This window comes from Helicoverpa armigera, chromosome 3 (genome assembly GCF_030705265.1).
Source record: "Helicoverpa armigera isolate CAAS_96S chromosome 3, ASM3070526v1, whole genome shotgun sequence".
Lineage (NCBI taxonomy): Eukaryota > Metazoa > Arthropoda > Insecta > Lepidoptera > Noctuidae > Helicoverpa > Helicoverpa armigera.
In genome coordinates, this window is record NC_087122.1 from 6,293,691 (window position 1) to 6,308,999 (window position 15,309).

The 15,309-nt window shown below is 34.9% G+C and overlaps 3 protein-coding genes across 7 annotated transcripts in view; 1 reads left to right on the forward strand and 2 right to left on the reverse strand.

Annotated features, from left to right (window-relative positions):
• Positions 1-2,293: 2,293 nt before the first annotated feature.
• LOC110374094 (G2/mitotic-specific cyclin-B) lies at positions 2,294-6,240 on the reverse strand. Of its 3 annotated transcripts, none has more exons than XM_021331677.3 (7): positions 6,021-6,240; positions 5,740-5,942; positions 5,364-5,505; positions 4,400-4,816; positions 4,100-4,222; positions 3,595-3,815; positions 2,294-3,478 (listed from the first exon to the last, which is right to left on the reverse strand). In XM_021331677.3, exons 1-7 carry the CDS (start codon positions 6,048-6,050, stop codon positions 3,091-3,093), a joined length of 1,524 nt encoding a protein of 507 aa, XP_021187352.2. In that variant the 5' UTR covers positions 6,051-6,240; the 3' UTR covers positions 2,294-3,090. The 3 variants fall into 3 exon arrangements, with proteins under 3 accessions (XP_021187352.2, XP_021187351.2, XP_021187350.2); XM_021331676.3 differs by having other exon boundaries at positions 5,740-5,945; XM_021331675.3 differs by having other exon boundaries at positions 5,740-5,948.
• A 572-nt stretch (positions 6,241-6,812) lies between these two features.
• LOC110374071 (guanylate kinase) overlaps positions 6,813-15,309 on the forward strand; it is a 124,701-nt gene continuing 116,204 nt past the window's right edge. The window contains exons 1-5 of one of the 3 annotated variants that reach the window (XM_021331642.3): positions 6,813-6,977; positions 7,049-7,316; positions 7,598-7,821; positions 8,577-8,684; positions 11,078-11,538. In XM_021331642.3, coding sequence (XP_021187317.1) covers positions 7,060-7,316; positions 7,598-7,821; positions 8,577-8,684; positions 11,078-11,097 — 609 coding nt within the window. In that variant the 5' untranslated portion in view covers positions 6,813-6,977; positions 7,049-7,059 and the 3' untranslated portion in view covers positions 11,098-11,538. Of the gene's footprint in view, positions 6,978-7,048; positions 7,317-7,597; positions 7,822-8,576; positions 8,685-9,811; positions 11,539-15,309 lie in introns of those variants that run through there. The other 2 variants (XR_010278158.1, XM_021331641.3) reach the window with 2 other exon arrangements.
• LOC110374098 (uncharacterized) lies at positions 12,610-14,456 on the reverse strand. Its single transcript, XM_021331681.3, has 2 exons — positions 14,147-14,456; positions 12,610-14,003 (listed from the first exon to the last, which is right to left on the reverse strand). The coding sequence occupies exons 1-2, from the start codon at positions 14,273-14,275 to the stop codon at positions 12,846-12,848; spliced, it is 1,287 nt and encodes a 428-aa protein (XP_021187356.3). The 5' UTR covers positions 14,276-14,456; the 3' UTR covers positions 12,610-12,845.

Below are 15,309 nucleotides of genomic sequence, written 5' to 3' on the forward strand. Positions count from 1 at the left end.
CTTCTGCTTCATGTCCTCTTTCAGGCAATCGATCCATCTTTTCCTCGGTCTACCTCTGCCTCTCCATCCTTCCACACTCTTTGTAGCAATTTGAATTCTTAACTGACCTCTCAAAGTAAATTTTCTCCTAAAAATTATCTGTACATCAGCTGTATCAAGATTATTTTGGCCAAAAATATAATAAAATATCTGTTAGGGGATGTAACATATGTGGGTGTGAAGTCGCGCCGCCACTCCGTCGGCGACGGCACTTCTGCACTTCCAGCCGTGTCCGACAAACTCGTTAAAAGTTGGCGAAACAACGGAAGCACCGTTACTTGGAGACACCGACACACTTGCGACTCGACGTTAAGTAGAAAAGTATAACACGACAATAATATGAAACATTTTGTTGCCAGACAAAACTAACGCTGGGATATTTAAGCTGATATCTACAGTTCAAGAAGTTTGCACTTTTGTATTTTTCATTTTGCTGTTTGCTCTTGTGTCTGCGATGGTTTGAGGTAGCTTTACGATGATACAAATTATCCAGTCTCGAAAAACTTTTTCATCCCTTGGTATTGTGAAAACTCTGTTTCACATTAGAAATCATATTTTACATTCGTCAATCGTTCAAAAAATATTTTTACAACGCGAATAAATGTGTATTCCAGCAGTAATCTAAAGAACAATAGCGGTTCAGTGTGGTCGTCGTTAAAATTATAAATACCCCCGGCTCACTAACTGCCCCTGTATTCCGTTAAGAGGATTCCCAAAGCTGTAAATTGCGTGCGCGAAATATTTACGAGACAGGCTTTCGCGGCATTACAACGACTATGTGCATACATTTCGCCGCGCGCTTGTTGCAAAAATGCAACAACATGGACCGGCTATTGCATTAACAATCCGCCACCAACTAGATAACTGCGCTGTTTATTGGCCATGACGCTTTACTACGAGTTTGCAGCAATTGGCACTTACCTTAACGATAAATTCTGTTAATAACTTCACATGACTATTGCTGCTACCAATTCAGACTATTTAAAAAGTGCCTTTTTAAGTAAATGCCTAGTAGTTTTTTGTTTCGACTTCGTTAGTAGATCTTTCTGTTCAATTAGTTAAATAATAAATTCTTACTAATAAAAGCTAATATCATCTGCATACGCTATTACCAACACACGAACGAACGGACTCGTGAAAGCTTGCAAAAAGAAAACGGTTTTAAATAAAAAAAAGGTTCAGATTTTTCTGTTTTTACACTAGTCTCGCTGCAGCAGGAGTACGGTCAGTGAAAAAAGGGGAAACAAAAACGATTCGGCTAACCGCCAAGCGTTAATAAATTCTTCGAATTTGCGGAGAGGGCTGCGCTGCGGAAAACGCTGTGTCCGAGCACGGCCGGCTGTCCGCTAACGCTGGACATAGCACGCAGGACACCACTAACATTACCAAAATATATGTTTTACACAAGTTCTTTTGTAATGCGGTACTGTGCATACTTTCTTAAAATCTAGCTGATCTACTTAAATTAAATGAATAAGCAAAAAAAATGCATTTTCAAAATTACCTAATTCCAAGGACAATGGTAAATGCCTTAACATTAGGTACACGATAGTAAAATAGCTGGTTGCAAGAACTTTTTACATAACTACGTAATGATTGCTATAAAAAGCTACAATAAACCTTCAGTGTCGAAGCAATCATCTTTAATATCTACTTCACCATTAGAAACTGTCCAACTTTAATGAGACCTGTCAATTTTGTTCCTCTGCCGCGGCGTCAAAAGATCACAGATTAAGCTCAGGAAATCTTTGCTCTCATTTCCTATTAAATCAGGGCATCGATTAAATTTAAAACTTCCAAAGAATCGTCTTGCAGTGGGTAATATTAGCTGACAAAAGAATTTCAAATTAAAATAAAGGGAACCGTTATTATAAGAACTTCAGATAGTTCGTTTGACGTTAAAATTGTCTGGAAAGTTGGAACATGTCAAAATTCCACATAGTAGTCTAAGAGTTTCCAACATTAGCACGTCCATTATAAAATTATATCTGAATGCAACTACCTATATGCGTTTAATTTGAGAAAAAAAATGCTAAAAATCGGGCCGTAAATACACTACCATTAGGAAAGCGCATTTTCAGCGATACTTCTTTCGGGACTTTTGTTAAGTTTCTATTATTTGGATTCTAATCTCTATTGAAGCCATGAAGTTGAATCTCCATGTCATCTGCTCGTGTAACATACGTGTGCTGACATCTATAGTGCAGTGTAACAATTTCATGTATCTTTATACAAGTGACACAAAAATCAAAAATATTACTTATAAACATCGATTTATTATCAACAATTACATCATATATTCTAATCACAGTATTATCAAATTACATTCAATCAAAATATCCTATCAATCATAGTACATAATAGCAACTTATGAGTAAAAACATCAAATACAAATCGCATTAGAAGTCAGCCAAATTGTGAATCAATCGTCTTCATGGCGATAAAACATGTCAAACATTTGCTACTTGTGAATAATTTGAATATGTTAATTCCAGAGTTACTACACTGGTTAAAATTTGGTGATCACGCGTCGGCTGAATTTATTCAATCCTAAAACTGTATTAATTTTATTAACTACTTTAATAGAATTATGTCAAAAGTAAATCAAAACATGTTTCATTATCATCTGAATATTTTTTGTCTATATTGTTTTATAAACAACCAAGTTTATAATGAGTCTGAATAAAAATTTTGGAGATTTCATAAATCTCAATAAATAATGAAAATACAGTTTCTTCATAGAACACAAAATATCGGCGACTAAGCAAGCTGTATTCATAAATATACATCAAAAACAAGATTTTAAGAGGTTGAAGATAGAGCAAAAACACATAAATACACATATACTACCTCGTCAATAACATTAAATTAGTCTCATTGTTACAAAATTACGTCTAAAAATTAAACTATTTCTAAATTAAAACTAGCAAACAAACCAGGTCCCTAAAACAAATTCTAATATAAAACTCAGTCCTTTGTCCAGTACACCTATCAAAACATTGTCATGACTACATAAACGCTTACACAAACACACAAAATACTAGTTCTGTATTAGTCGTAATTTGATGGCATTTTAGCCAGTTCAGCAATAGCTTCGCCTTTTAGTTGGTGCAGGCTGGATACCCTGGCTAAAGATGTGTCCAAATATTTGTTGTACACTGCCTTATATTTGCAGTTATCTACATTGACAACTATTTTAGCCAGTTTCCTAATGATTGGGTCAATGTGTTCGAGGGAGTATCCTGAGTAGTACGAGAGTGTAGGGGTCCATACCTCCTCAAGCTTTTTGCTGGAGAGCAGGTACAGGGAGAGGCAGATGGCGGCAGCCGCGAGCTCCGAGGGCCGGTAGTGCGCCATCGAGTACTCAACAAGGCATAGATCTACGAAGTATTTGGCTAAGTGATGATTCTTTGAAGTTCCATGAGCAGCTTTTACAAACCTGAAAAAAATATACAAAATTAACTCCTTGATAAGATACCTAACTATAATACTAAATATATAACTCGGAAACTGTACATAAACAAAATTTGATAAAAGTAGACAATATTACTATACCTTCTCAAAAAGCTGAGTGGAATAGGTCTAGCGAGGCAGAAGCCAAGTTTCGCCATGATATCCCTCTCGCACTGGAACATTTCGGCTCTGGAGTAGGCATTGTCGGTAACGTACACGAAGTCACCGATGTCGGGCGCGTATATCTCTTCGTACTTGCTGGCTATGAACATCGCGGTCACGCCGACCAGCTGCAGCTGAGTCCTTGGAAGCGTCGGTACCTCCTGCAACACATATACTTTTTAAATATGCGGGTCGTTATTAAGACTTGCACAAAAATTGGAATTGATTAATATGTAACTATCCTAATATAGTTCTTTCAAAAATATTAAGTAAAACCATGTTTTAATGTCTGTGTGACAACATATTTCCTGATGAGTATGCAAATACAATAAGATCATTTGTAAACTCTATTTTAAACTATGTAACTAATAACACATGTGAATATTTTACACGCTTTTTATTCATGTTATTGTATTATATCTAATGTTGTGTGTACAATAGTTACCTGTAGGTATCGGTCAATAATCCCAACTGTCAGGTGGAATGTCTCCAGCACCAAGGAGAACTGCCTCTGCACCTCTACAAGCCAGTCAATAAGAGTTGCCCTCATCTTTCCAGTGATTTCCTTCTGCAAAGAGATATAATTATTAGAAGTGAACAAAATGAACACAAACAATTCTATAATGACTAAATACTACAAAAGATAAGTCAGTGTTCTAGCATTATTTGCATTTACAAGACAATATCAACAAACTGAAACACTACAAGAAAAAGGGTAGAAAATTTAAAAAAAAATCATAAGTACCTGATGCTTCAAATGTTCAACCTCAATAGGATACTTCTCTTCTAACTCGGTCAAATATTTGTAAATATCCTTAATGTAGATGGACATAAGCAGCGGGCTGTTGTTATCACCAGCGTCAATATCTTCAATGTCATCAGGTAATTGAGGAGTCACGTTCAAGTCATGTTTCAATGTAGCTTGTGCCAATTTCTTCCTATCTATAATGGAGGTGGTTCCCTGACCTTCCTCCAACTTCAACTTGCTAAGTGATTCTGTGGATACTTTAAGGAAAGGCTGCACTGCTCTTGTTTCTTTATTTTCTTTCAATGTCGGTAATTTTGATGTCTTCTTGGTTTCTTGAACCTTCTTAGTCTGAATGTAAATGTTAATAGATTCCTTCAGCTCGGATGGCTTGTTCTGCACATCTTTGAGGATTGCCTAAAATAGTGCCTTTTTAGTTAATTTAATTTCTAACAGTGAGGTTTATGAAATAAACTAGTAGAATATAAGGATAAAGTATAATTGAATATTTGAAAAAATATAGGTATTCAAAAGTGAAAATATTTATTTGTGTTAGCTGATATTTAAAATATCAAAACATTCTACAGTATACTTTAGAGAACCTTTATGATTATGATGGTAATTTTATTAAGTGGTGGGTTGGCATGATAACATGTAACAAAAACTGTAAGAAAATGATTTGAAGTTACTTTAACTCATGTCTGTATGAATCAACTATTCATGAAATCACACATACTTTTCTTCCTTTCCTTATATACAAAATTTTTAAATGGTTTACATTACTCGCAACACAATGAACATGTCATTATATTAACAATGGAATGGAGGTAGTATATCTAAAAGATGATGTTCACTTCTCAGAAGGTTTGTAACAACATAACTATTTAATAATGCAAATAACTGTACACAAACAATAATAACAAGGTTGCATCAGCATTTATGGTACTTTGCCTAAGTCACTCACCCTATTGCGAGCAGCGGCCCTTGCAGCAAGGCCTGCAGTGCTCTCCTCACGGCGCAGCGGAGGCCTCGACGACGGCTGAATGACTGCCACCTTGCTAGTAGCCAATCCTGTATCCACCTTCGACTGGACATGGCTGTAATTGCTGAGAAACAAAGAAAACATTTTTTTCATCTACCTCCATGACAAAAAATAAAAAGAATTCACACATGAAGAATACGAAGCTAAATAATCGACCCACTAACCGATGATTGGAAAATAACTTTCAAGTATTGGTATATAGAACTTGAAAGATAATACAAAAGTCAAGGGAAAATCACATGTAGATTCAACAGCTGACGAACAAAATAATAATAAGTGGGTATCGGAAATTAATTACCTTTTTACAACAGCTCGATTTAGGGTCGCTTTCTTCTCGAACTCCGCGGCAGCAACAGCTACTTTACCACCGATTTCACGCTGCGTTTGAACATTAGTGTTGATGTCCCCCAAAGCCCCACGGACAGTCAAACCTTGCTTCTTAGTTGGTATCGCCACGTTGGCTTTTCCTTTAATAGCATATATATTTTCCTGGTCCTGGATCTGCTTCTTAGAACAAAAAATACACTAATCAGTAAGTTCAAAAAATATCGGTTGAATCCAATAACGACAATCTCTTACCGTTCGGTGTCTCCTCGTATGGATCTCCATTTTGACTTGTTTTATTATTTAGCCCGTAAGCAAATCAGCAAACAGCCTCAGGCAGATCCTTAATTCTTAGTTTCTTCAATGCAATTTTTCTTTTCATCCAGCTGTGCCGCCACTGTCTAAGTTCGAACGAAATTCGTTTGCTTCGCTTGCTTTGCTTTGCTCGACTCCGCTCAAAATAACGGTTGATATTTCAATTATTCAATCAGTTGCCTATGGTTTTCTGTGATTGGCTAAATTCGAATAATTATGATTGGCCCAAACGCTCAATACGAAAGTCAACCTCAGTACTCTTTAACTTTTGCAAGCTCTTTAACAGAAAAATAAAAAAAATATTTCTAGTTACAAACAGAAATAATTTTTGTATGTTTAATTATTATTTTGAAAACTTTAGCCTACTTATAATTTCTTTATTAATATAACGAGATAGTGAGTTGACTGATATCCGCTGATTCGTTGATTTCTTGTCTATGTTAAATTTTCTGATATTCTCGTTTTCAATCTGTCTATGATTAATGCGTGATTTTGTTCTTGTCCAATTAGTCAATCATTTAATATTCTTTGAACTATACCAAATTGGATATTTGGGAGCAAAAGTGATTGAGAAGGCAGTTGATTGAAAAACAAACTCATTACACCATGTTATGATTTTTCCAGGGGATATTCTAGTACACACACCTAGCTCTATATATTCTCGATTGTCTATGAAAAAACGTTCCGTTCCTCCTAATTATCTTGGAGTGTTTCATTTTACGTATTTATTATATCTATGCCTTTCTTTGACAATCAATCAATTGACAGTTCTTCGCGTTTATTACGAGCACGTATTTTGTGATACAATATTAAATTATATTACCGGGTCGATTTTCCTGAGAGAACATTACTCTTACTCAGTAACATCTAACTATTTAATCACGACTCTATTAAGATGTAAGATAATATTTGAATATCCGTTCAATTAAACCCATGCGGCATTTGTAACATTATTTGTTTGTTCTCAGTTTTCTCGAGAATGGTGCAGAAAGGTCCTCGTCCGTTGGTGCTGTGTGGACCTTCTGGGTCAGGCAAGAGTACTTTGTTGAAACGCCTTCTCAAAGAATTCCCGGATAAATTCGGGTTTAGTGTGTCGCACACCACAAGGAGTCCTCGTCCAGGTGAGAAGAATGGTGTTCACTACCACTTCACCACCAAAGAAGACATGAGCGCCGCTATAGCGAGAGGAGAGTTCATAGAGACCGCAACTTTCAGTGGCAACATGTATGGAACAAGGCAAGTACATTTTGTTTTCTGAAGAATCTCAATTGGCCATGTGCTTGTTGTTTTGGGCTCATTGGCATATTGCCAAAAACGAGGTGCTCTTATTCATAAAGTCATTGTTTTCTTAAATGCATTTACAGCAATATCTTGTTAAATTCTTTATAAATACATTGTTTACTGGCTTGTCTGTCTGTAAGAACATAATCCTGTTAGTAATAAAACTGCAGAGAACAGTTGCTGTTATGAACATTTTCTATGTGACCTAATAACCAAAGTTATTTTGAAACTTTCAGTAAACAAGCTGTGGATGATGTGCGGTGCACGGGCAGGATCTGTGTGCTGGACATTGAGATGGAGGGAGTGAAACAAGTGAAGAAAACTGATCTCAACCCACTGCTGGTGTTTGTGATGCCACCTTCCATTGAGGAGTTGGAGAGGCGGCTGCGAGCTCGCAACACTGAACAAGAGGATGCTTTGGCTAAGAGGCTGGAGACAGCACGCAAAGAAATCGTGTTTGGTGAGTACTTTTTATTCAATCTGATAAAAATAATTTATCAGTAATTTGTCTTATCAAAACTGCAAAAGAAATTACACATCTGCATGTTCAGAAGCCAATGTAGAGCAACCTATTATTTACATTTGTCTATGAATAATATGTTTACTCTGTACTGTATAAAATTATCAACAAAAGGCCATTTCTACTGTTATTAGTTAGGTGTAATAAAATTGGTTTATTGAATTATTGCATTTTATGAAGCATACAAATTCAATTTGGATTTCTTATCCTACAGTGAACAAACATAACTGCAGTTTAAATAGCCTTCAATTTAAAAAAAAAATACTTTAGTAAGAGATTTATTTTAGTATCTTAGCACATGAAACATATTTCATAGCTTTAATAAGCAAAGAACTTATTGTTAATTTTAATACATAGGAACAGCAAATAGCTGGAGTATACATTCAGTGGTACAATATCCAATTAACCACCAATATTTAAACCCAAAACATTGTTCAAAGAATAGATAGTAGAATGCAATCTTGAAAACAATAAAGCAAAGCACTATAATATATGTAAAGAAGAATGTTTCTTACAATAAACCTCTTTTCTTTACACAGATACAAAAACATCTCCATAATAACAACATGGATGTTTTTGCAAGAATAATATTTGCGCTGCTTACGCAACTTGTTTTATTATCAATGAACTGATGTTTACAGTGAGTGTTAAAAATATAGCTGATATATTTAACATGTCTGATGCAATGGTTTCAGGTCAGGAGCCAGGGAACTTCCACATTATTATTCTCAACGACAATTTGGACAAGGCATACTCGGAGCTGCGTGAGTTTATATCTCAAAACATGGAGGAAAAGGAGAGAGGTATGTGTTGTTTTGTTAGCTGTTTCTCTGCAAAACAATACTAATAATAACTCGTGCAAACAAGAGTGTGAGTCAGCATGTTGTTGTGGTTCATATGCCTATTTGATTGGTATGTGTGTGTGTATACAGTTTGTGGTTTTGTGAAAGTAATTTGAAAAACATGTTGGCTAGTTTAACATAATAATTTAATTTTGCCTTACGCAATTAATCTGTACTATTACTGTAAAGCTGAAGAGTTTATTTGCTTGAAGGGGCTAATCTCAGCTCTTATTAGTCCAATTTGAAAAATTATTTCATTGATATATAGCCCATTTATCGAAAAAAGCTACTTCTTATCCTGGTTTGTGCAGAAGTTCCCATGGGATGCGGGTGAAACCACTGGTTGAAGCTAGTAATGGAAATAGCAGTTCACAAAAAAACTGATTGTTAAAATTATAGTACTCAGAAATACATTCATTATAATTAACATGATACATGAAGTGCTTTATCAATTTAAACTACTAAAGAAATAATAGGTATAATGATAAAACACAGAAGATAAGTGAAGAAATCACAACTACATAGTTTAAATTAAAAGTAATCAGTATATCACTTTGTTTATAAAATAGGCTTATCAGCTTATCAGAGTGTTTAACTATAACAATCGAAGAATGTCCAACTTCCAATCTAAACCATAATTATTAACACCAGAATGATGCTTTAGGTTAGATGGTTCCACATATCCAGTTTAAGTACCAAAATTAAATAATAACTCATTTCAATCTACTGATAAAATTTTTTGACTGCTGTCTTTTGATGTAGAGGTCCAAAAAGTACTGATTTATCAGTGTAATTTGTATTAACGTCGTTGAGTTTTACACAATTTTTTTCACACTACATAATGTATAGAATCCTAAAAAACGTCGTGTTCCGACGTAGGCCTTTTATGTACCAGGACCGCGGTAACTCTTTCGAACAATCCCACAGCTCCGGCAGGCCTTGGCCCTACTGGGCCCCGCTGAATACATATAATCCTTAGAAGGAGCAGTTTTAGTACCGTTTAACAGTTCAATTCTTAGTACATACTATATACAGACCATTATATTTTTAGAGTGTGTTAATAACTCCACTAACATTCTTCCCAACAGATGACAAGGACAAGAATGGCGGAGACAACTGAACAACCTTTGCATGAAGCATGATATCCATGGGATACATAAAGATGTGCATAAATGTTATCCTCTGTATTTGATATTTTTAAATTGGTGTTAGTTGTGTGTTTAACACTAATAATGGCCCCAATAAACAAGCATCTACATGCTTTAAAAACAAATCTATGAGAAACTACCTCCTATTAAATTTTAAGTAAGTACACAGTATTGTCAAAACCATAAAATGGTTGAAGGGACAGAAACCGATATCAAATGTTTAGAAATTGCTTATACATATTTAGTGATTGTTGTTCATGTAATCTACATGTTTTGAATGTTAGAATGCAGTCACTTTTATAATAATATATATGCGCAGCATGTATTTTTGCAATTTTCAATTAATCACTTGTCTTTTGACTAAAAAGCATAATAATCCTTGTCATGAAAAGGAAGCTTCAAAACCTTGTATGTCTTTTTAACTTTCTAGTATTACACAATATTTCGTAACACAGAAACCCAAATTCTTGAATGAATTTACCATTGTTTTAAAGTAACTACCACTTTTAGAGAACTTAATCATATATCTTCTGAACTGAAATGTTGTGTACATACTAAATGAAACTATACAGCCTAGTCTGAGCTTTACTATTTCGTGGAGTTTACCTATATTATGTAGTTCAAATGTTATTATTATATTACGGTCAGTACATATAAGTAATGGAACCAAGAACCAACTGTCATGTTTACAATATGCATTTACTGTTAAAACACTTGGGAATTATATGAATCTCACACCAAAAATACCTTGCCATATTTGCGATGATGTAAGCATTTGTCCCTTAAAAGACATTCCATAAATAAAATAGTTCACTATAAAAAAATAATATGAGTTAGCAATACTTAATTACCAGATTAATGATTTTATTTTAATAAAATATTAGATGTAAGTTTTATATTAATATAATATCATTCTGGACCTGCTATTTTTCGTGCCAAATCTATTACAATTCCAACGATTAATAATAATCATGCAATTAATGTATTAGGCGGAACCTAAAGATAGTGAAGATTGCTTTTTGTGTATATTTCGTTTCAGTTTTAACTTGCACTAGGGATTTGCATTTTATATCGTTACACTAGAGTAGGTCTTAAACTATATTCAAGCTTCTAATATAGACATTAGTTAATCTAAATATAATAGATTGGTTGATTTTTCAAATATTTATGTAATGTTTAAATAAATGTAACTTTTTCTGCTTATAGCTGTTCTTCGAGGATTCTAAGAAAACCGGCGCTGAAATATCCTTACTTATCTGATAAATATATGTATTAGTATTATTTGCTAATTAAATACTCGTCAATCAGAATGTATCACCTCTGCTTTGATGGCAATGTGTAAGAGATAAAGTTATCAGCAATTGTTTGTCACTAAAAGTGGATTCAGTGAGGAGTTACATTCTTGACAAGTAGTGTTATATTTTTGTGGGGCTTATTTTTATATAACTATCAAACTCTCCATTTTGGTGTTCAATTTAAACCATTCCAAGAAACTAGCAATGCTGTACTGCTATATACATGAAATTATTGTGATTTGCATAATTTTTACTATTTATTAACTTGCCTATTTATTTATTCCAAAACGGGGTTGCGTTTGCAATTAAAAATTTACGCGGATTGTATGCATTAAGTGTTGTCTGTATAGAAAATAAAAACATTGAAATCAATTTATGTTGTTTTAATCTTAGGCAAATTAATTCAGTAGAAAGTTTAGTGTATTTATATTACTGTTGCTGTCTATCCCTAACAGAATGTATTATAGATTACCCACCCACCACCAACCCAAACATAGTAGGCGGTAGGTGAAATAATATTCGGCTGTGTAGAATAAATGGCTGTGCACGACAGTGTGGCCAAAAAACAATAATCTTAAATAAATTATGATTTTTGGTTTCAGAACCCTCAGATAGCAATATCTGGCAAATATTTCATATAAATCACTTGCATTTACGGCCGCTGCTCTTTCAGTGGGGATTGACCCTAACGGTAACCAGTGATTTATTCTTTCGTATACAATGTTGTATACTTATACTTTTATAAGGTCAGATAATATAGGCTATTTTTATTTTACTTATACTATGTTGAGTCAAACGGAATCATTGAATGTGAATGAGATTTCTCAACTATCTAGTTAATAATATTTGCATCCTGATTGCAAATTGCCGTCAAATGAGTTCAAGCTGACTGCACATAGATTTAGGATCCTACTTCTATAGTTCTGGTAAGAGCTCTGCCTCACTAGGACGCCATGGCGACGTCGCCAGCGGCACAGGTCTGGCTACTTCTGGCATCCAAATGTCGCCAAGTCTAATGGCCATGGAGTCTCGACAGTCAATTGTTTACGTCGTCGCTGAAGAAATTGCACGCTGACTGGCGACCACATTGGCGACTCTGTGAGGGAGGTGCGCTTTACCGTGTACATTATAGTGGCTACTGTGGCCACGTCGCCAAGCTCCCACGGTAGCCAAAAGCCACGTAGGGAACTGTAGCTCGTGGCCACGCCTCCAATTTGGCGACCTTGCCTAACCATCGCCAAGTGAGTTAGGTCCCATACATTTCAATACTAACTGCTTGGATACGTAGCCGGCAACGTCGCCATTGGCGTCCTAATGAGGCAGGGCTCTAAGAGTCAAATGTTCGGTGTACGCGTCCCTGTGGTCAGTGAGTACTATGACTTGCAGGCGATTGCAGTTTCTAGCGAGTGATGGCTTAGGGTGAAAAAATAATAAAGAATAAACTTACATAAAAAAGTTTATTGTATATCATAATGATTACTGCTAGGAAAAGATAACAATACAATTTATGTTTGTTTCATTGAGCAGTCAAAAATTGCTTATTTGTAGACATTAAAGCATGATGTCAAAGAAAATTGTTCATTCTTAACATTTCAATTCACATTAACATATTAAACAATTTCAAAGGTACAAAAATATAGTTAGCACAGCATACTTGCTATAAGTTACACAAAACAATTTCAAAGTACAATACTGTTGTCCTTATCCCAGCGATCGCGATGTGAGTGGGGAGGAGTATTCTCACAATCTCCACCTATTGCTGCAGTTTTAGAAATGTTTTTCAAAGAAACACTGCTTCCTCCAGGCATTAAGCCTGACTGCTTTGTTAAACACTTCAGTCTTGGAATATGTGATACTCTTTTAGGAATTTTGGAAAGAACATTCTTTTGGTTCTTAGGGTCATATATAGTATTTGCTGATTTAGACCGGGTATGACCAACATCTGCTTTGTTTTTCATACAAGATAGCGGTGTCCTAGAGCCACTGTTACTAGCAGACTTGGACTTCTTTGGTGTATCACTCAGTTTAGTGGCTTCATCTTCATAAATCAGCAGACCATCAGCATTTGATTCTGGTTTGTTGCCAGTTAAGCGAAGTTCAGCATTAGTATTCTGTAAGACTTTAATAAGTGTGTCATCTGACATTGTTTCCACATTTGAGTCTTCTTCCAGTTTAGCTACAACAATAGGTGTTCTCTCAATACCAATTGATGGAGAACGAGGATCATCATTGAGGATTTGGAACGCTTGCCCATCATGTTCATCTTCATTTACAACATCAGTCTCTTCTATGCTATTAATATTTTCTTCGCTGTCTTCAAATCTATCACCTTCGCTTTCTAGATACTCAAAGTTGGTTTCCAAAAACTTTTTCTGTTGGTCTTCCTTTGAAATATTATTTTCAATAGCTTCACAAGAAGCTGTGGATGATCCCAAGGGCTCCTCAGGCTCTTTCAATGTATCATCTAATGTAATATTGAAGAATCCATCGCACAAGTTGCGAGATACAACTAGATCTGGACTCTTCTCGCATGCTTCAGCGCAACTATCGCAACTGTCGTCGTTGTCAGACTTTAACACAGGACTGGCACAGTTTTCACTCTGTAGTCTTAATAATTTCTTGTCATTAGCTACTCCATCAGTTTTTGTCGAAATTATTATAGGTGTGCGTTCAAAGTCTTGGGTAGGAGAGCGTGGATCATATGACTGCAAGTGGTTTTTTATCACAGCCGAGAGAATAGGATTATTGTGTATCAATTTTTGTTCACCGTTAACATTTTCGAAAGTCTTCCTCAAATCTGCGTTTTTTGTAATGTTATGTTTACCGGACGCCTTATTCTGAAAAAGAAATAAGCAAGTATAAACTAAAAATATAAATACAAAAACGTTCTACATTTAGCACAATCAAAAAAAATGGAGGGAATTCCAGTCAGTGTTATTTCTCAGTTCTTGAATTATTAAAACTAGGAACCTGTACGCACCTGTAATGGAGTCCGAGTAATTTCAGGAGTTGGAGATCGAGGATCCGAGTTATTATCAACGTCCAATTCATTCTTCACTGGAGCAATAGTTGGGGCTTCATTATTGGGTTTACTCGTGTTTGTTCCCATTGTTGTTTAATATAAAATAGTGTTAATGTAATTAGAACCCGATGCTGTTTAGTTACAACAGAATAATCATTTTAAGCTGACGACTTTGAGGATTATCTAAATTATTGTTTTTTTTTACTTTTAACAATCCGGTTGACGAACTCAAAACATTTAACGGCCGCAAATGTCACAACGATTCTATTTTTAAAATTGTTTCGTCAAGAAATGACACAGTGTTACTGTGTTTGGGAATGTGCATTAATTTGATAACTGGGTAAAATGAACGTATTTTAATTAATTATGTATATTTTTAGGATTAGTTAAATGTTTTGAATTTGATTGTTGTATTAATTTAGTATAAGTAAAATAGTATTGAACATATTGAGTATTGATTTTTTTTTCTTAATAGTATTGAATTTTTCAACGAATGATTTTTAATAATTGCCATATTTAAAAATAAAAAGCAATGGAGGCCGAAAGAGCATGAAGCAACAAGCCTTCAAAAGAATCAAAGACCATCAAGAACTACTAAAGATGCCACACATACTCGGTATTTATACTTGAAGAATTACTGTTCAGGAGTTCGAACGCCACAAATCCCAGTACAAACAAACAAAAAAATATTTCCTCTTTATTACATGAGTAAAGATAAATATATCTTAAATAAGTAGCTACTAGATACAAGATATTTACCTATCTCCAAGATATTTTTTTACGATACATATTTCTTTCGATTAAGATCTCAATCATAACATAAACTTGTTAAAGATCTCAATCATAACATAAACCTACGTATTTGAAATAGGGAACTAATTGTATACCTACTACCTAAATCCATCAATAAAAACATTCACAACAGTAACTGATGCTTGTGATTCCGAAGATGAAATCCCAAATGTATGTGGCCGCCCTTATAGACCCACCGGTGACGTTGGATGAAATGGGCAGCCGATTGAATACGAAGAATTCGGCCGTAGGGGCAACCGTGGCAGCACTGTCTACTTACTGGTTTCTTTGTTTCTCTGTATTTTTATAAAATGACTTACCTACTATCG